The sequence below is a fragment of the Nicotiana sylvestris genome, chromosome 1 (genome assembly GCF_000393655.2).
Source record: "Nicotiana sylvestris chromosome 1, ASM39365v2, whole genome shotgun sequence".
Taxonomy (NCBI): Eukaryota; Viridiplantae; Streptophyta; class Magnoliopsida; order Solanales; family Solanaceae; genus Nicotiana; species Nicotiana sylvestris.
In genome coordinates, this window is record NC_091057.1 from 118,647,280 (window position 1) to 118,665,440 (window position 18,161).

General features: G+C 36.8%; 2 protein-coding genes across 2 annotated transcripts; one reads left to right on the forward strand and one right to left on the reverse strand.

Annotated features, from left to right (window-relative positions):
* The first annotated feature begins 8,881 nt into the window (after nt 1-8,881).
* LOC138873894 (MAR-binding filament-like protein 1) lies at nt 8,882-10,404 on the forward strand. Its single transcript, XM_070152382.1, has 4 exons — nt 8,882-8,942; nt 9,012-9,160; nt 9,238-9,561; nt 9,769-10,404. Exons 1-4 carry the CDS (start codon nt 8,882-8,884, stop codon nt 10,402-10,404), a joined length of 1,170 nt encoding a protein of 389 aa, XP_070008483.1.
* Nucleotides 10,405-15,263: 4,859 nt separating this feature from the next.
* On the reverse strand, nt 15,264-15,680 carry LOC138873898 (uncharacterized). Its single transcript, XM_070152387.1, has one exon. It carries the CDS (start codon nt 15,678-15,680, stop codon nt 15,264-15,266), a length of 417 nt encoding a protein of 138 aa, XP_070008488.1.
* Nucleotides 15,681-18,161: the final 2,481 nt, after the last annotated feature.

Sequence of the window (18,161 nt, forward strand, 5' to 3'; positions counted from 1 at the left end):
TTTTATGAAGTGGAGGATGGATATTGTAGGACCACTACCATAAGCCAAAGGTAAGATTTTTGCTAGTACTCACTGATTACTTTACTAAGTGAGTAGAAATAGGAGCTTCTAAACAGGTACGAGAAAAAGAGGTGAGAGATTTCATTTGGCGAAACATCATATGTCGATTCGGTGTGCCAAAGGAAATTGCATGTGATAATGGCCCACAATTTATAGGCACACAAATCACAGATTTTTTTCAGAGTTGGCAAATTAAAAGGATTACTTCAATGCCTTACCATCCGGTGGGTAATGGACAAGCTGAATCAACGAATAAAGTCATTATCAACAATCTGAAGAAAATATTGGAGGAATCCAAAGGAAATTGGCCAGAGGTGTTACCTGGAGTCTTGTGGGCTTACAGCACAACCGCAAAAACAAGTACTGGGGAAACACCATTCTCACTTGTATACGAAGCTGAAGCCTTGATCCTAGTCGAGATAGGGAAGCCAAGCACGAGATATACAAAAGCAATTGAGGAGTCAAATGAAGAAAAAATGTGAATAAGCTTGGATTTACTTGAAAAAAGGAGAGAAGCTGCATTAATAAGGATGGCAGCGCAAAAACAAGTTAGGGAACGATACTATAATCGGAAAGCTCGTCTCAGATACTTCAAGATTGGGGACTTCGTACTCAAGAAAGTTTTCCAATCAACGAGGGCAGCTAATGCAGGGAAGTTAAGTCCAACTTGGGAAGGACCTTATAAGGTTCACGGTATCGCAGGAAAATGAGCATACGAGCTGGAAACAATGGATGACAAGATTCTACCTTCACATTGGAATGCTGTTCATCTGAAGAGATACTATTTCTAAGGAAAGGAAATATCCACGGGCAGGTACCCTCATTTTAAAATTTTATTTTTGAATTGTTAAAATTTTACTAATGATTTTAGATGATAGGCAAAAAGATAGCCCACACTAAATAATGAATTACGACCTGCAAGACACGTGGAAAAAAAATATAATTTTCGATCTAGGGTTACAAATATTCTAATAGAAATTTAAATTGGTTAAGCAGTCTTCATCTAAAATCATACTTCCGAGTCCCGTATGTTTTTCCTTTTCAGGAAAATGCCCGCATGGAAGGAGTAATCAAGCGCTCGAGATTTCATACTTCAAAGCTCAAACACTTGGGGGACTATATAATATACATAGGACATATGTATAAAGAAGGTAAAGAAGATTGAATTCAAGTTAAATTCAAATCAAGCCCAAAAGTCTACTCATCAAATGTATCAAGTACAGAGCAAAGTCACGAGCCAATAACACAAGCCAATCAAAAAACCTTCATATAGATTTCAAAATCTTATGATGTCTAGGTTAAAGGCAATGTCTAGCCATGGGTATAAAAAAACCCTTGGATTCTATTTCTTTTTTGAAAATCTGTTGTAAAGAAAACAGTTACGAAAAGCTATAGAAGATATTTAAATACATGTAAGATGTTACTTAAACTTGACAAAGTTCAGATGAAATCTTTATCAAAGTTATTTCAAGAAACATGTGTGTTCCTATTTTTTCCCGTATATTTACACCATTATGAAGATGAGACGTCTTCTTCACTAAGTGTCGAAAATAAAAGGGCCCTCTTTTATAAATTCATGTTTGATTCAGATATCCATGAAGTTAATAAAGCATTAATGCAAAAAGGGTAAGACAAAAATCCATGAATTAACAAATAAAACCTTAAATATAAAGGTAAAAAAGAGCAAAATAGAAGCTCAAGCTAATTAACTCAAACAAAAACTTCATAGCATTAAGTTTAGACTAAGTATGAACTCAGTCATAAACTGATTGTTATTTATACAAAATGCCCCGAAAAGGTCTGGGGACTTGTCATTTCCAAAACCCAAACCCTAAATGGGACCAGGGGTAAAACCACCAAGAAAAAAAAGGGAGTTACACTTCATAAACTTTCACTAATGGGCAGAAGAAGGATCTAAAGTGGTATCATTAGAAGCAGAAGGTTCGAGTTGACTTGAAAGAGCTGGTGCATTCACCGTACCCATATCATCTTCAACATGCTCAGGAGTGTCAGCCATGAGAGAAATAAAATCTTTGTCTTGCTGAGTTTTTTCAATGTTCTCCTTTATCTTGGCTAACTCAACATCCAAGTTGAAACCCTCTTGGATAGCCTCTACAAGGGTATCATGGTGTGTGTTTAAAATATCCCAACTCACTTCAATAGCAGTATTATCCTCAAGAATCTCATAATCTCTCTCCCATTATCGATCTCATTTTTGAGCTTTTCATTCTCAGCCAAGGCAATATCATAAGAAGATTGCAGAGGAGCAAGTGAACTTTCTACAAAATTGACTTTATCAGAAGACTCACGGAGATCTTCTTGGGTCTGAGGAAGTATTTGCTCAAGTTCACCGGCGTAAACCTCTTTCTCGCTTAGCAAAGCCTTCAACCCTCTAATCTCTTCACTGGCCTTAGAGAGTTGCTCAAAAAATGATGTCTCGAGGAGATTTTTATCTTTGTCAGCTTGTTTTGAGGAAGCCTTATCAACTGCTAGCTATGAAGTCAAAACCTTCAACTGCTGCTCTAAGGTGCAGTAGCTTTCTTCTAACATTTCCATATCAATTTGAACGCTTTCGTATTGTTCTTTCCAGTTGTCCGCTTCAATCTTATAATCATGCATTAATTGCTCCGTATGAGAAACCCTCTTCATCATCTCTGTGCCAATAAGATTGATCTAAAAGAAAGAAAAGGGTAAGAATCTTAATAAAAGAAAGATGGAATAAAGTGTGAAAAGTAACAAATACCTTTAATGATGACTGCACTATGTCATTCATCCAAGTCAAAGAGTTGTGACTCTCAAGCTTGGATTTCTCAACTGGACCAATCAGAGGTTTCAACCATACGTCAGCCCAACCTGATTTTTTTCAAAAGGTTACCATCGACAGGGACCTCAATGGTAATATGCTTCATCGTTCCACTTCCACTCGAGGAACCAACCTTAGTACGAGGGACAGTAGTAGGGGGAACTGTGGAAGAAGTCATAACAGCTTGGGGCAGTACAACAACGGTAGTAGTCACAACTAGTAAAGAACCCGTCACAGGGACATGCATGATAAAAGAGGCAAGGGGTACTTCATCAAAAACTAAATCCAAATTGTCATTATCAAACCCACGAGAAAAAAGCTGATCATCAGAATCACGAGCTACCACAGGAGTATCATCATCAAAGCTCACCAAGGTGGCTTCAACAGGCTCGGTTATGGGAACAGAACGGAGAGGAGTTGCTTCATCATTTGAAAAGATGCGTCTTCTGGCCCGCGACCTTTTAATCAAGGAACCTCTATCATGTTCTTCCTCTTCTTCAGAATCCTGGGTTGTATCAGCCTTCCTTTTCGATGAAGAACCCAAGATTATCTCTTGAGCTCTTTTCAAAGAAACTCTGGAAGCTACAACAACATCAACACTTACACCTCGAATGGGAAATCCTGATAAAAAGAAGGATAAAAAAAATTCTAAAGGAAAGGTGAATGAAAGTATGAAGAAGAAATGAGAAAAGCATTTACCATGAGTTTTTACATTCCAATCAAACCTATGCGAAAGGTTTTTCCAAGATCTACCTTCCATTGGAGCAACATTCAATAACTTTACTACCCAACCACGAAAATTAGGAATCTCATCAATAGTTCCCATGGTTGCTGGAAAAGAGAAAAAGTTAAACAGTAGCGGGAAAAATAAAGGGAAAAATAGAAAAAGTTGTAAAAGGAAAACTTACGTGCAAAATTCCACTTCTCAGGAAATGGAATATTTTCTTCGCCCACTAAACCAACAGTGGGAGCAACAACAAACCTACCAGCCACGGTCCTATCATCCTCTGGGCTAACTAGCACTCTCTTACTTCTCGCTACTAAAGTGAAAATCCCATGACGGAAAAGTTTAGGGGAGTAGAGATGAATCAAATGGAAGAAAATAAAAGGCAAATTAGCCAAATTTGTTAAATGCCTTAAGAATGCAACATCTGTCCACACAATGGGGCCAATCTGTCCTAAACAAATGTAAAAAAAACGATAGAATTCAATGATAACAGGATCAATGGGGGGTTTAAAATTCAGCGTAAAACGGTATGTATACACAAAAGAAAACCCGGTCAAGTAAGATGTAATTCTTTGGTTCGCATTAGGAATTATAATAGGGAAATTAGGTCTCCAGTGGCAATCCCTATGAACAACAGAGATCAGACCTTCAGTGATTTGAGAAGGATATATATCAGCACGATCTAAAGAAGACATAGAAAAAACTTGGTTTCTAATAGATTCTCTATCAGTGTAAAAAGATAGTTCAGCGGGGACAATTTCATCTACCAAAGGCTCACGAATGGGTTCATTAGAATCTTTACTTCTAGATGAAGGTCTATGGGAAAGAGAACCCCTAGTTCTAGAAGGAGGAGTAGAACTCACTGGAGGTATAAAAGAACCCCGTATAGATAAAGACCCTAAACTACGTAATCTTCTTCCTCTTCTGCTTCTAACAGGAGCAAGAGGAAGATTATCAACAATGGGGACTCTTCGAGGGTTAGGGTTTGAAGGAGACATAGCAGTACGAGGAAGAAGAAAATAAGCGTGAATATTCTAAACTTTTTATGAGAACGACAAAGACGAAAGCTATATTTATACTCAGAAGCAACCGTCAAAGAAAAGATGTAACGATGGAAACATCATGATGGAAACTGACGCTTCGTAATTGGTGAAGCCACAAAAAAGCCCTAGAAGACGCCGCAAAGTTGCAGAGCCAATCAGAAGATGCCATACGTCATGAGCATTAAATGGAAGTGACACATAAAGCATCGGTTCCAGAGAAGGTATAATGGCTGCAAAATTCCCGCTTTAATGAGATCCATTTCCCAAATATTCTATTGATGAATAAATGGCAAGTGGGGGGACTATCTGTATTGGGAAAAATCAAGTTCATGTATCGAATTATTTATGAGGTGACATGTCATGACACGTTGACTGGTAAAGGAATGATAGTTGGCGAAGAATAGTTGAAGAGGCATGAGCTTTAGCAGGCACGGGCAAAGATCCAAGAAAACCAGAAGGGATAGGTGCTCGAACCTCTTGATATTCTGAAGACGCATCAGAAGAACGAACCTAAATAGCAAAAGGGGTATAGATACGTATTATTGGTAATTAATAGGTATTAATTACGGAAAACGTTATAGAATCTGTATTGAATCAGTTACGATTGCTAATTATAACATTACATTAAATGTCATTAATTGTCCATAATGACTCCATTATGAAAGGAGAAAAACATATTACTTAGAAGTAGTTATAAAAGGTGAGGAATGAACATTTGTAAAGACACGGAATACTATTGGAATATACTAATTTACTTTGCTTTATATTCAACTATTATTTACGTCAATTATTCCCATTTCTACTTGATTATCAGTAACCCAAGTTCTTCTAAAACTAAACTTTAACCGAAATCCCTATTTTTGGTTAAACAGTAAGTTTTTACTTGAAGGAAATCCTAAGTCATGTCGATGTGCTATCTCAGTGATTTTACTTAATTAACGTTTTTGGATTAACCAAGATACGTGCAAACTGACATAGAAATCATTCTTGTAAAGAAGTATTTCTTTACGGAAACGGTTTTCTTGTATTTTTTTTTATATAAAAGGATTTAAATTATATATAATACTGACAATATAAAAAATTACACTATCAAACAATGTAATATAAGTGGCTATAATATGTTATATATTACTTTTTTTTAGGTTTCTTTGTCATGCTTGTTATGAAAAGTTGCTTTGTAGGTCAATTTAACTTGGTAGTATAAAATAACATCTACACTATTAGTTAGTACGTAAAACTAAGACACTTAATTATAAATAGTTGAAAAGGCATACAACGCTGAGTAATACAAGAAGGAAAAAGACAATTGTTAGTTCTCGTGAAACGTGACTTTGTAATCTTACCATAAGATCTTATACTACTCTTTTCTCATCAGTAATTATTTGAAAAATAAAATTAACAATTTGAAGTTTTAATTTGAGTTCATAGGTAATAGGAGTGTAGTTTCTAAAAGAATCAAAACTTATAAAAGTCACAGTAGATATTATCCCAAGACGATTTTATATTTCATTTTAAAAAGAAGAAGAAATATCGTTTCCACACGCCCAAAGATTAAAGAAGCTAACTGGATTACTCATTCTTATTAGGAGTAATTCTTTTCATTTTTAGTAAAAAATTATATTCCATAAAGTTGAGGGTTATATATATATATATATATATATATATATATTCCAGTCTAAAGTATCGCTACAACGTGCTTTTGACTTACGAATAACTAATTATGGAAAATAACATTTAAGATTTGGCGTTACCTTAGACTAATTATGTAAGAGTTGTTGCTTAGGAGTTAGGATAAGTTAAAGTACTTTGGGAGAAGCAATCAAGCGAATCTGTTATATAATTTACTCTTCTTACTTACATGAAGAGATAAATAAATCATTCGGTCTACAAAATTTATGGGAAATAATAAAAGCTGTAAGGTAATGCCACATATAACAACTTATTTGAACGGTTGTTACCCATCGTATATTGAATTATATTATTTTATGAATACAACGTTTGGATAGATTGTATTATTTATTGTTGTTAAATAACATTTTGCTGTTTGGTTTGACTATATCGTACTGTACTGTAATTGATAAGTTTACTAAAATACTCTCAATTATTTAAATATTAAATTTATCATGAATTACGCATAAAAATAATTTAAGAAAACCCCTTTCTTCTAATTTACCACTAAATATGTCTTTAATTTATCGCCAAATATCTCTTTAACTATCATTAGAAAAAAAAGGACTGTGATAAAAAAAGGAACAAGAATTGGCATACAAAGGAACAAATAATTGGAGTTAAAATTACATTAGGAGAAAAAACGAAACAAAAAGAAGGCAAAACCTATACCTTTTATATTGGAGTTGGATGTTTAACCAAAAACTGGAATTTCGGTCAAAGCTTTAATTTAGAAGAATACGGGTTATTGATAATCAAAACTGAATAAAGGAAAGTGATTTTGCTAACAATAGGATAGACAGAAGAAAACAAAGTAAACCAGTATATTCCGATGATCTTTCGTGTCCTTACAAATGATCCATTCTCTCCTTTTTATAGTTATCTTAAAGATATACGTTTTGCCTTTATTACAGTTAGACCATTATAGATAATTAAAGGTATTAAATGCTACGTTACATAATCATTGTAATTTAATACAGATTCTATAACGTTTTTAGTATTTACTGCTTATTAAATACTGTATCTGTACTCTCTTATGCTGTCAGATTCATTCTCCTTAATTTTTGAGTATAAATAGGTACGAGCGTTGAGTCTTTTGAATAGCTGCTCGTGCCTCTACTTGTACCTTCTGCTCGTATCTATTGCAACTCGTGCCTCTTTGCCAATCATCACTATTTGACCAGCCTTCGTGTCATGACACAACATCTTCCAATCACTTTAGTATATAAACTCGATTTTTCCAATACAGATAGTCCCTCCACTTACCATTTATTCATCAATCGAATATTTGGGAAGTGGATTTTATTAAAGCGGGAATGTTGCCGCTATTAATGCTATGGTAAAATCGACGCTTCATTTGTCACTTCCATTTAATGCTTATCACATGTGGCACCCTTTTATTGGTTCTGCAACTTTGCAGCACTTTTTAGGGCTTTTTTACGGCTTCACTAATCACGAAGCGACAGTTCTCATTATGACCTTTCCATCATTGCACCTTTTCCTTTGACGGTTTCTTCCAAGTATAAACATAGTTTTCATATTTATCCTTATCACATAAAATTCTCTGAATATTCAATTCTTGAATTTTTATTTGCTTATTCCTCGTACTATCATGTCTTCACCAAACTCTAACCCTAGAAGAGTCTCCATAGTTGATAACTTCCCTCTTGCCCCTAGCAGGAGTAGAAGAGGAGGTAGACTTCGTAATTTAGGGTCTTCTTCTGTACGTGGTTCTTCTCTTCCTTCATCTAGTTCCAGTCCTTCCTTTAGAACCAGAGGTTCTTTCTCACAAGGATCTTCTTCCAGGGGTAAGGAACCTGCTGAACCTGTTCGTGAACCTACAGTAGAAGAAATAGTTCCTGCGGAACTATCTCTCTACAATGATAGAGAGTCCCTTAGGAATCAAGTATCCTCTTTAGATCGAACTGATATCTATCCAACTCAGATCACAGAGGGCCTGATTTCTTTAGTTCGTAAAGACTGTCATTGAAGTCATGACTTCCCTATCATAATTTCTAATGCGAATCAAAGAATCACCTCTTATTTAATTGGATTTTCCTTTATTTATACATACCCTTTCACATTAGGATTCAAACCTACTATTGATCCTGTTATTCTCGAATTCTGTCATTTTTTCGATGTTTGCTTAAGTCAAATTGGCCCTATAATGTGGAGGGTTGTTGCCTGTTTGAGGCATTTGACAAACATGACCGGTGTGCCTTTCACTTTTGCTCATTTAATTCACCTTTACTCTCCCAGACTTTTCCGCCAAGGCATTTTTACTTTAGTAGCTAGGAGCAAAAGGGTTCTAGTTAGTCCAGAGGATGACAGAGACCGTGGCTGGTATGCCAGGTTTGTTGCTGCCTCCACCGTTGGTTTAGTGGGTGATGAAAATGTCCCCTTCCCCGAGAAGTAGAATTTTGCATGTGAGTTTTCTTTTTTAATAACTTTCTCGTACCTTTTTCTTCAATTTTGATGATCTCTATTCTCATTTTCCTTTTTCTTTTTAGCAACCATGAGAATTGTTGAAGAATTCCCAATTTTTGTGGTTGGGTAGGAAGGTTATTGAATACAGCCCCAATGGAGGATAGATCTTGGAAGCATCTTTCCCAGCGATTTGGTTGGAAAGTGAAAACTCATGGTAAGAGTTTTTTTTATTTAACTCTTTATTGTTTTTTGCAGAACTTATTTTAATTCTTCTTTTTATCAGGATTTCTTGTTCGAGGGATTAGTGCCGAAGCGGTCGTGGCTTCTCGTATTTATTTGGAAAGAGCCCAAGAGATAATCTTGGTTTCTTCATCGAAAAGGAAAGCTACTAGTGACCAAGATTCTGAAGAAGAGGAAGATGAGGGTTCCTTGGTAAAAAAGTCACGAGCTTGTAGGCGAATCATTTTTGATGATGAAGCTTCCCCCCTCGTTCTATTCCTCTTACCAAGTTTATTGAAGCCCCGGTGATGATTCCTGATGATGAAGTCCCCATTGTTACTCATGATTCAGTTGAGCAACTTTTTAACCGCGGGTTTGATGGTGAAACTTTAGGTCCGATTTTTTATGAAGCACCTCTTGCTTCTTTTTCTACTCCCGTTCCTGTGATTCCTTCTTTATCGGTCGTGGCTATTACCGTTCTTCCCCAGGCTATTATGATTGCTTCCGCAGTTTCTCCCCTGACTACTCCTCATTTAACTGCTCCTTACACAGAGGTTGGTTCTTCAAGTAGGAGTGATGTTATGAGGCGAGTTACCATGAAGTCCCCGCCGATGGTAACCTTTTAAGGAAATCAGGTCAAGCTGACATGTGGCTAAAACCTTTGATTGGTCCAGTTGAGAGAGCTAAGCTTGATAGCCATAGTTCTGTGACCTTGATAAATGATATAGTGCATTCTTCTTTAAAGGTATTCCTTTTTCAAGCTTTACTTTGTCATTTTTCTATCTGCAAGATTCTCATTTTTTTCCCTCTCTTTTTTCTAGGTCAATCTAATTGGCACGGAGATGATGAAAAGGGTTACCCTTTCAGAGCAATTAGTGCGTGACTACCAAGTTGAGGCGGATAATTGGAAGGAACTGTGTGAAAGTCTTCAGATCGACATGGAAACTTTAGAAGAAAGTAAAAGTACCTTAGAGCAGCATGTACGGGCTTTGACTTCAGAGTTGGTAGTTGAAAAAGCTTCTTCAAATCAAGCAAGTAAGGAAAAGGCTCGTCTGGAAACCTCTTTTTCCGAGCAATTGTCCAAGGCAAGTGAAGAAATTAGAGAGTTGAGAGCTCTATTGAGTGAAAAAGAAGCATATGCTGGTGATCTCGTGCAGAATTTGACTCAAACTCAAGAAGACCTCCGAGTGTCTTCTGATAAGGTTTTCTCTTTAGAGAGTTCCCACGCTTCTCTTCAAAGTTCTTATGAATCTGCCTTGGCTGAAAATGAAAAATTAAGAAATGAAATTGTTGACTGGGAAAGATATTACGAGATCCTTGAAGATAAAACTGCCATTGAAGTGAGTTGGACATTTTTAAATTCTCGCCATGATACCCTCGTTGAAGTTATCCAGGAGAATTTTAACTTGGAATCTGAGTTAGCCAAGATCAAAGAGACTATTGAGAAGACTCAGTAGAACTAAGATTTTTCTTCTCCCGTGGCTGAAGTTTCTGAAAATGTTGAAGATAATACGGGTATCCCCACTTCTTCAAGTCAAGTTGAGCCCACTGCTGCTGATGACCCTGCTTTAGTCCCTTAATCTTCTCAGTGAACACTTTATGTTATTTGAATTCCTTTGTTTTTTTCCTTTTTGGTGGTATGTGATTGTGACCCTTGATCTTTTTAAGGGTTTGTTGAAAACGTTAAGTCCCCAGTCCTTTTATGGGGCACTTTGTATAAATAAATTTTGGTTTATGACTAAGTTCATACTTAGTCTAAACTCTTTAATATTAAGAAGTTCCCGCTGCTGTTTGAACTTCTGTTTTGTTTATTCTTGCCTTTATTTTAAGGACTTACTGAATAACTTGCATTTTTATTCTTCAAAAATGCTTCTGTTAGCTTCATGAATACTTGAATTAATCATGAATTTTATAAAAGAGGGCCCTTTTATATTCGACACTTAATGAAGAAGACGTCTCAACTTCATAATGGTGTTAATATACGATAAAAGAAATAGGAATACACATGTTTTTTGGAATAACTTCGACAAGTTTTTATTTGAACTTTGTCAAGTTTTAAATAACACTTTACATGTATTTGAATTACTTCTATAACTTTCTCGCAACTGTTTTCCTTATAGCAGATTTCAAAAAAAAAAATGAATACAAGGTTTTTACTTATAACCCGTTTCAGTTCATTGCCTTTACCCTAACTATGATAAGGTTCTTCTTTGGTTTTAGGTCGTGACTTTGCTCTCACTCAATGAGTAAACTTATCAGGCTTGAACTTTGATTATTTCCCAATCTTCTTTGCCTTCTTTATACACATATATTATATAGTCCCCCAAGTATTTGAGCGTTGAAGTATGAAGTCAAGAGCACTTGATTGTTCCTCTCATTTGGTCCTTTTCCTGAAAAGGAAAAACACACGGGACTCGGAGGTGCGATTATAGATGAAGACTGCTTAACCCGTCTGAATTTCTATCAGAATAGTTGTAACCCTAGACCGGGAATTTTAATTTATTCCACGTGCCTTGCAGGTCGTGATTCATCATTTAGTACGAGCTAGCTTTTTTGCCTATCATCTAAAATCGTTAGTAAAATTTTAACAATTCAAAAAATAAAATTTTAAAATATAGATACCTGACCGTAGGTATCCCTTATAAATAGTATCTCTTCAGGTGAACGACATTCCAGTGCGAAGGTAGTATCTTGCCATCTATCGTTTCCAGCTCGTATGCTCCTTTTCCTGCAATACCATGAATCATGTAGGGTCCTTCCCAGGTTGGACTCAATTTTCCCATATTGGCTGCCTTCGTAGATTGAAAACCCTTTTTGAGCACGAAGTCCCCAATCTTGAAGAATCTTAGGCATGCTTTTCGATTGTAGTAGCGTTCTATGACCTGCTTTTGTGCTGCCATTCTTATTAATGCAGTTTCTCTTTTTCCTTCAAGTAGATCAAGATTTATGCACATTTCTTCGCCATTAGACTCTTTTGATGCTTGTGTAAACCTTGTGCTTGGCTCTCCTATCTCAACTGGAATTAAAGCTTCAACTCCATAAACCAATGAAAATGGTGTTTCTCCTGTACTTGTTTTTGTTGTTGTGCGGTATGCCCATAAAACACCAGGTAACAATTCTGGTCAATTACCTTTGGATTCCTTCAAATGCTTCTTTAAATTGTTGATAATGAATTTGTTTGTTGACTCAGTTTGTCCATTACCCACCGGATGATAAGGTGTGGATGTAATCCTTTTGGTCTGCCAACTTTGAAAAAACTCTGTAATTTGTGCGCCTATAAATTGAGGGCCATTATCACACACGATTTCCTTTGGCACACCAAATCGACATATGATATTTCGCCAAATGAAATCTCTAACTTCTTTTTCTCGCACCTGTTTGAATGCTCCTGCTTCCACCCATTTAGTAAAATAGTCAGTAAGTACAAGCAAGAATTTTACCTGTCCTTTTGCTTGTGGTAGTGGACCCACGATATACATCCCCCATTTCATAAATGGCCACGGTGCAATGACCGGATGTAACAACTCCGTAGGTCTATGCATGTTATTACCGTATCTTTGGCACTTATCACATTTAGCCACAAAATTTTCCAATTCTTCTTCCATTTTAGGCCAGTAATAACCTGCCCTAATCATGGTTCTTACCAGTGTTCTTCCTCCAGCGTGATTTCCACAATGACCCTCGTGTATTTCTCTTATTACATATTCCGTCTGTGAAGGCCCAAGGCACCTTGTTAAGGGACCACCGAATATTTTTCGATAAAGATTGCCTTGCTTTAAATAATATCGAGTAGCCCTTTTCTGAAGCGCCTGAGTTTTTTTATCTTCAGGAACGGTTCCATACTGCAAAAAAGCAACAATCTCGTTCCTCCAATCCCAGGTTAAGTTATTGAAATTTACCTTATTTTTGACTGGATCGAGCACTGAATGAAACAGATGAATTACGGAAGCATTTTCATTGCTTGCCACGTCTGCTGCAGATGCGAGATTAGCTAGGGCGTCCGCTTAGACATTTTCATCTCTTGATATTTGCATAACTTTCCAGGTTTGGAATTGTCTGATCAGATCCCGTACCTTCTCTATGTACTGCTGCATCCGTGCTTCCCTGGCCGTATAAGTCCCCAGCATTTGATTAACTGCGAGCTGCGAATCACTTTTGATCACAATTTGATTAATGCCGAGTTCTCGTGCTAGTTCTAAACCTACAATCACAGCTTCATACTCTACCTTATTGTTAGTTATAGAATGACATTTAATGGCTTGTCGAATGGTTTCACCCATAGGTGGTACCAAAACAATTCCCAAGCCTGCTCCCTTCACATTAGATGAATCATCAGTAAATAAGGTTCAAATTCCCAAATTAGATCCGTTGAACACTTGTAATTCTTTTCTGCTTCCAATTGCATTTCTTGGCTAAAATCAACCACAAAATCTACTAACACTTGAGATTTTATCGTGGTTCTAGGCTGGTATGCGATGTCATATTCACTTAATTCTATAGCCCATTTGGCTAACCTACCTGACAACTCATGCTTATGTAATATATTGCGTAATGGATAAGCAGTTACTACAGCGATAGGATGACATTGAAAATAAGGCCTTATTTTCTAGATGTCATGATTAATGCAAGTGCTAGATTTTCTAACTGAGGATACTGCGTCTCCGTATCTAATAAAGATCTACTGAAATAATAGATCGAAGATTGTTTACCTTGATCTTCATGGACTAAAACAACACTTACCGCTACTTCTGAGACAGCAAGGTAGATGAGCAATCTTTCCCAAGCCTTTGGTTTTGTGAGTAATGGCAGATTTGACAGGTATGTCTTCAAATTTTTGAGTGTTTGCTGACATTTCTTAGTCCATTCAAACCGATCTTGCTTTTTAAGAGCTGAAAAGAACTTAAAACACTTTTCTGATAATTTAGAAATAAATCTCCCCAAGGCTGCAATTTTTCCTGTCAACCTCTACACTTCTTTTTTACTTGTAAGCATGTCAGGAATTTCTTCAATGGCCTTAATCTGTGCGGGATTCACTTCAATACCACGGTTAGAAACAAGAAAATCCAAAAACTTACCTGATGCAACACCAAATACACATTTCTCCGGATTTAATTTCATATTGAATTCTCACAAGATCTGAAACGTATCAGACAAATGCGATATATGATCCCCTGAATGTTGAATTTTAACGAGCATGTCATCTATGTAGACCTCCATTGTTCTTCCCAAATGTTCTTGGAACATTTTGGTCATTAGTCTTTGATATGTTTCACCAGTATTTTTTAGACCAAAAGGCATTACTTTATAACAGCAAGTCCCCCTGTCTGTTATAAATAAAGTTTTTTCTTCATCTATTGGATCCATTTTGATCTGATTGTATCCTGAATACGCATTTAAAAAGCTTAACAATTCATGTCCATTCTTCTTCGCTACCACAACAGTATTGGCTAACCAATTAGGATATTTTACCTCACGGATAGACCCAATCTTTAGTAATTTTTGAACCTCATCTTAACTTACCTGATTTTTGAAAGTTCCTTGCTTTCTCTTCTTTTGTTTGATAGGGGGATACGATGGGTCTTCATTTAATTTGTGAGCCATTACCTCCGGTGGTATTCCTGTCATATCAGAGTGGGACCAACAAAACAACCCACGTTAGTTTTTAAAAATTCAATCAACTTACCTTTCATGTCTTGGCTTAGATTGGCCCCTACGTAGACTTTCCTTTCAGGCCATTGTGCAAATAATATTACAGTTTCCAGTTCTTCAATCGTTGTTTTGATATTTTTATTTTCCTCTGGTTCTTGAATGGCATCTGGCCTTAGTCCACGTTTGTTCATCCTTGTTCAGTTGAGGTTTGTGTTATGGTACCCTCAACTGGATTCTGTAATTGCTATTTTTCTTCATTTCTCGTACTTGAATCTGCTACAGAGTTGATGCTCCTGGATGTACGTTGATCCCTACGGATTTGACATATTCCCCATGGTGATGGAAATTTAATAACTTGGTGCAAGGTTGATGGAACGACATCCATCTTGTGGATCCATGGTCTCCCAAGGATCATATTGTAAGTCATCTCCAAATCTACCACCTAAAACTTTATATCCTTGACAACTCCTTCTGCGAAGTGTGGATCCATGGTCTCCCAAGGATCATATTATAAGCCATCTCCATATCTACCACCTGAAACTTTGTATCCTTGACAACTCCTTCCGCGAATGTTGTAAGTATTACCTCCCCTTTCGTCACTACACTGGAATTGTCAAATCCAGACAAAGTATGTGCCTTTGGTATTAATTTATCTTCGGCTTGCATCTCATGTAGTACTCTTAGCAAAAATAATGTTCACGGAACAACCTGGATCAATCAAAACTCGTTTTACATTAGTATCATATACAAGTATAGATATTACCAGTGCATCGTTATGTGGGGATAATACGCCATCTGCATTTGCATCATCAAACGTAATGCTTTCTTCCTTTAACACATGTCGCACCCGCTTCCCGTGGGTAATTGTGACTTTGGAAACTTTATTGGCTGTTGTGTACGTCACACCATTGATGTTTTCACCTCCACTTATCATATTAACGATCCTTTTGGGAGAAGGTGGTTTTGGGGGCTCCTGCCTGTTATTCATATATGCTTGCTTACCTCTCTCACTGAATAATTCAGTGAGATACCATTGCTTTAATAGATGATCAACTTCACCTTGCAGCAACCTACAGTCTGCCATTTTATGCCCGTGATCGTTGTGGAATTCACACCAGTGATCAGGGTTGTGCCTGTTTGGATTCGATCTCATTTCTTTTGGCCACCGTACCTTATCACACATGCTTCTTAAAACAGTCACGAGCTCGGAAGTACTTACATTAAAATTATAACCGCCAAACCTTGCTTTCAAATTTCTATCATCATCCCATGACTCTCGCGTATTTCGATCCTTCCCAAATTTTGATGATGAGCCCGACTCTCTATTCCTCGACCTATGATCGTACCTTGGATTGTCCTGTTTTGACCGTAAATCTTTTCCTACGGGACCCATATATGGTTCGTACCTATTTTTACCGAACCTTTTTTTAGTTTTCGCCCATCTCGAACTCACCTTTTCTTCTTTTTGAGATCGTGAGATAATATCCTCTTCTATCCTTGCTTCATGTTGTACCTGTTGGAAACGTCATTCCACGTTGTTGCTGGGAATTCATGAAGACTTTCCTTGAGTCGCCTTGTGGCTTCAGAGCTTTTTTCATTCAAATTACTAGTGAAGGCTATAGCTGCCCAATTGTCAGGTATGCGCGGTAACGTCATTCTTTCACGCTGGAACCAATCCACGAACTCTCTAAGCAATTCTAAGTCCCCTTGCTTGATTTTGAAAATATCTTCCATTCTTTTTTCGACTTTTTGAGCTCTCGAGTGTGCTTTGATAAATGAATCTGCAAGCTCAGCAAAAGAATTTATGGAATTTTTAGGTAAAAGAGAATACTATGTTAATGCTCCCTTAGTGAGTGTTTCACCGATTTTTTTGACCAATACTGATTAAATTTCTTGTTTGGTCAAGTCGTTTCCTTTTACGCCTGTTGTAAATGCAGTCACGTGGTCTCGCGGATCAGTTGTTCCATCGTATTTTGGAATATCGGGCATTTTGAATTTCTTTGGAATTGGGAGGGGAGCAGCACTTGGCTTCCAAGGTTGTTGTGAATATTTATCCATATCTATCACTTTGATTACGGGCGGTACTCCAGGTATTTGCTCTATGCGGTCACTTTGCTCCTTGAGCTATTTCTGCAATGTTAGTACTAAATTTTGTAAATCAGAATTGACTAAGTTACCTGGTCCTCCTTCTCGTGACTAGCTGGGGATTCCGCCACTACCTGAGTTAGTAAGCCCAGAATGAGGGTTCTCTAAAGTGTTATTATTTGGAGTGGGTGTTGGTGGTGCAACGGGTAATTGGCTAACAAAGGCCTCAAGAGCTTTATTGACCTGTTGAGCGATTAGCTTTTGCAAATCTTCATTGATAGCTTCATCATTGCCGAATTGAGCATTTCCATTTGTATGAGATCCATCAGGAGTGCCTTCTCGAGATCGTCGAGGGGAGCTTTGTGGAGAAGGGATTGGGATGTGATCATCATGTGGATTCTCCTGGAGTTGTTGGTTTCCTTGGGTGTTGTCATTGATGTTCGACATAGTTGATGCAACAAAAAAGGTTAGACTAAGAAAGAGTAGATTATCAGATTCCCAGTAACTGAACCAATTTGTTTAACCAAAAAGTGGAATTTCAGTCAAAGCTTTAATTTAGAAAAATACGGGTTACTAATAATCAAAACTGAATAAAGGAAAGTGATTTTGCTAACAATAAGATAGACAGAAGAAAATAAAGTAAACTAGTATTTTTCGATGATCTTTCGTGTCCTTACAAATGATCCATTCTCTCCTTTTTATAGCTATCTTAAAGATATACGTTTTGCCTTTGTTATAATTAGGTCATTATAGACAATTAAAGACATTAAATGCTACGTTACATAATCATTGTAATTTAGTACTGATTCTATAACGTCTTTAGTATTTACTGCTTATTAAACACTGTATCTGTACTCTCTTATGCTGTCAGATTCATTCTCCTTGATTTTTGAGTATAAATAGGTACGAGCGTTGAGTCTTTTGAATAGTTGTTCGTGCCTCTACTTGTACCTTCTGCTCGTATCTATTGCAACTTGTGCCTCTTTGCCAATCATCACTCTTTGACCAGCCTTCGTGTCATGACACGTCATCTTCCAATCACTTCAATATGTAAACTCGATTTTCCCAATACATTGGAAGCGATAGAAATTCTGGAAAAAAGGGACTAAGACAAATAAATTATAGGTTAGAGATTTGGCGTTAAAAGCGAAAAATGCAAAGGATAAAATAGAATTTCGGAGTAATAAGTTAGGTTATCATTGAAAAGAAAAATACGAAACAATTCCACGATATCAAATCGGTTGTTTCAAAAAGTGAGACTTTTCATTATTCCGGAATAATGGATTTAACAATACAATGCAACCAATTTTAATTGAAACAATTAAAACAAATATTATTTTGGGATAACAATACAATACAATGGGTAACAACCATCCAAACAAGCTGTAAGTGCAATATAATGTAGTGACTCATCCACATATTCAAAGATCATGACTTATACCACCAAAGGATGTGGTGCAGTAGATGAGACTTCTCTTTC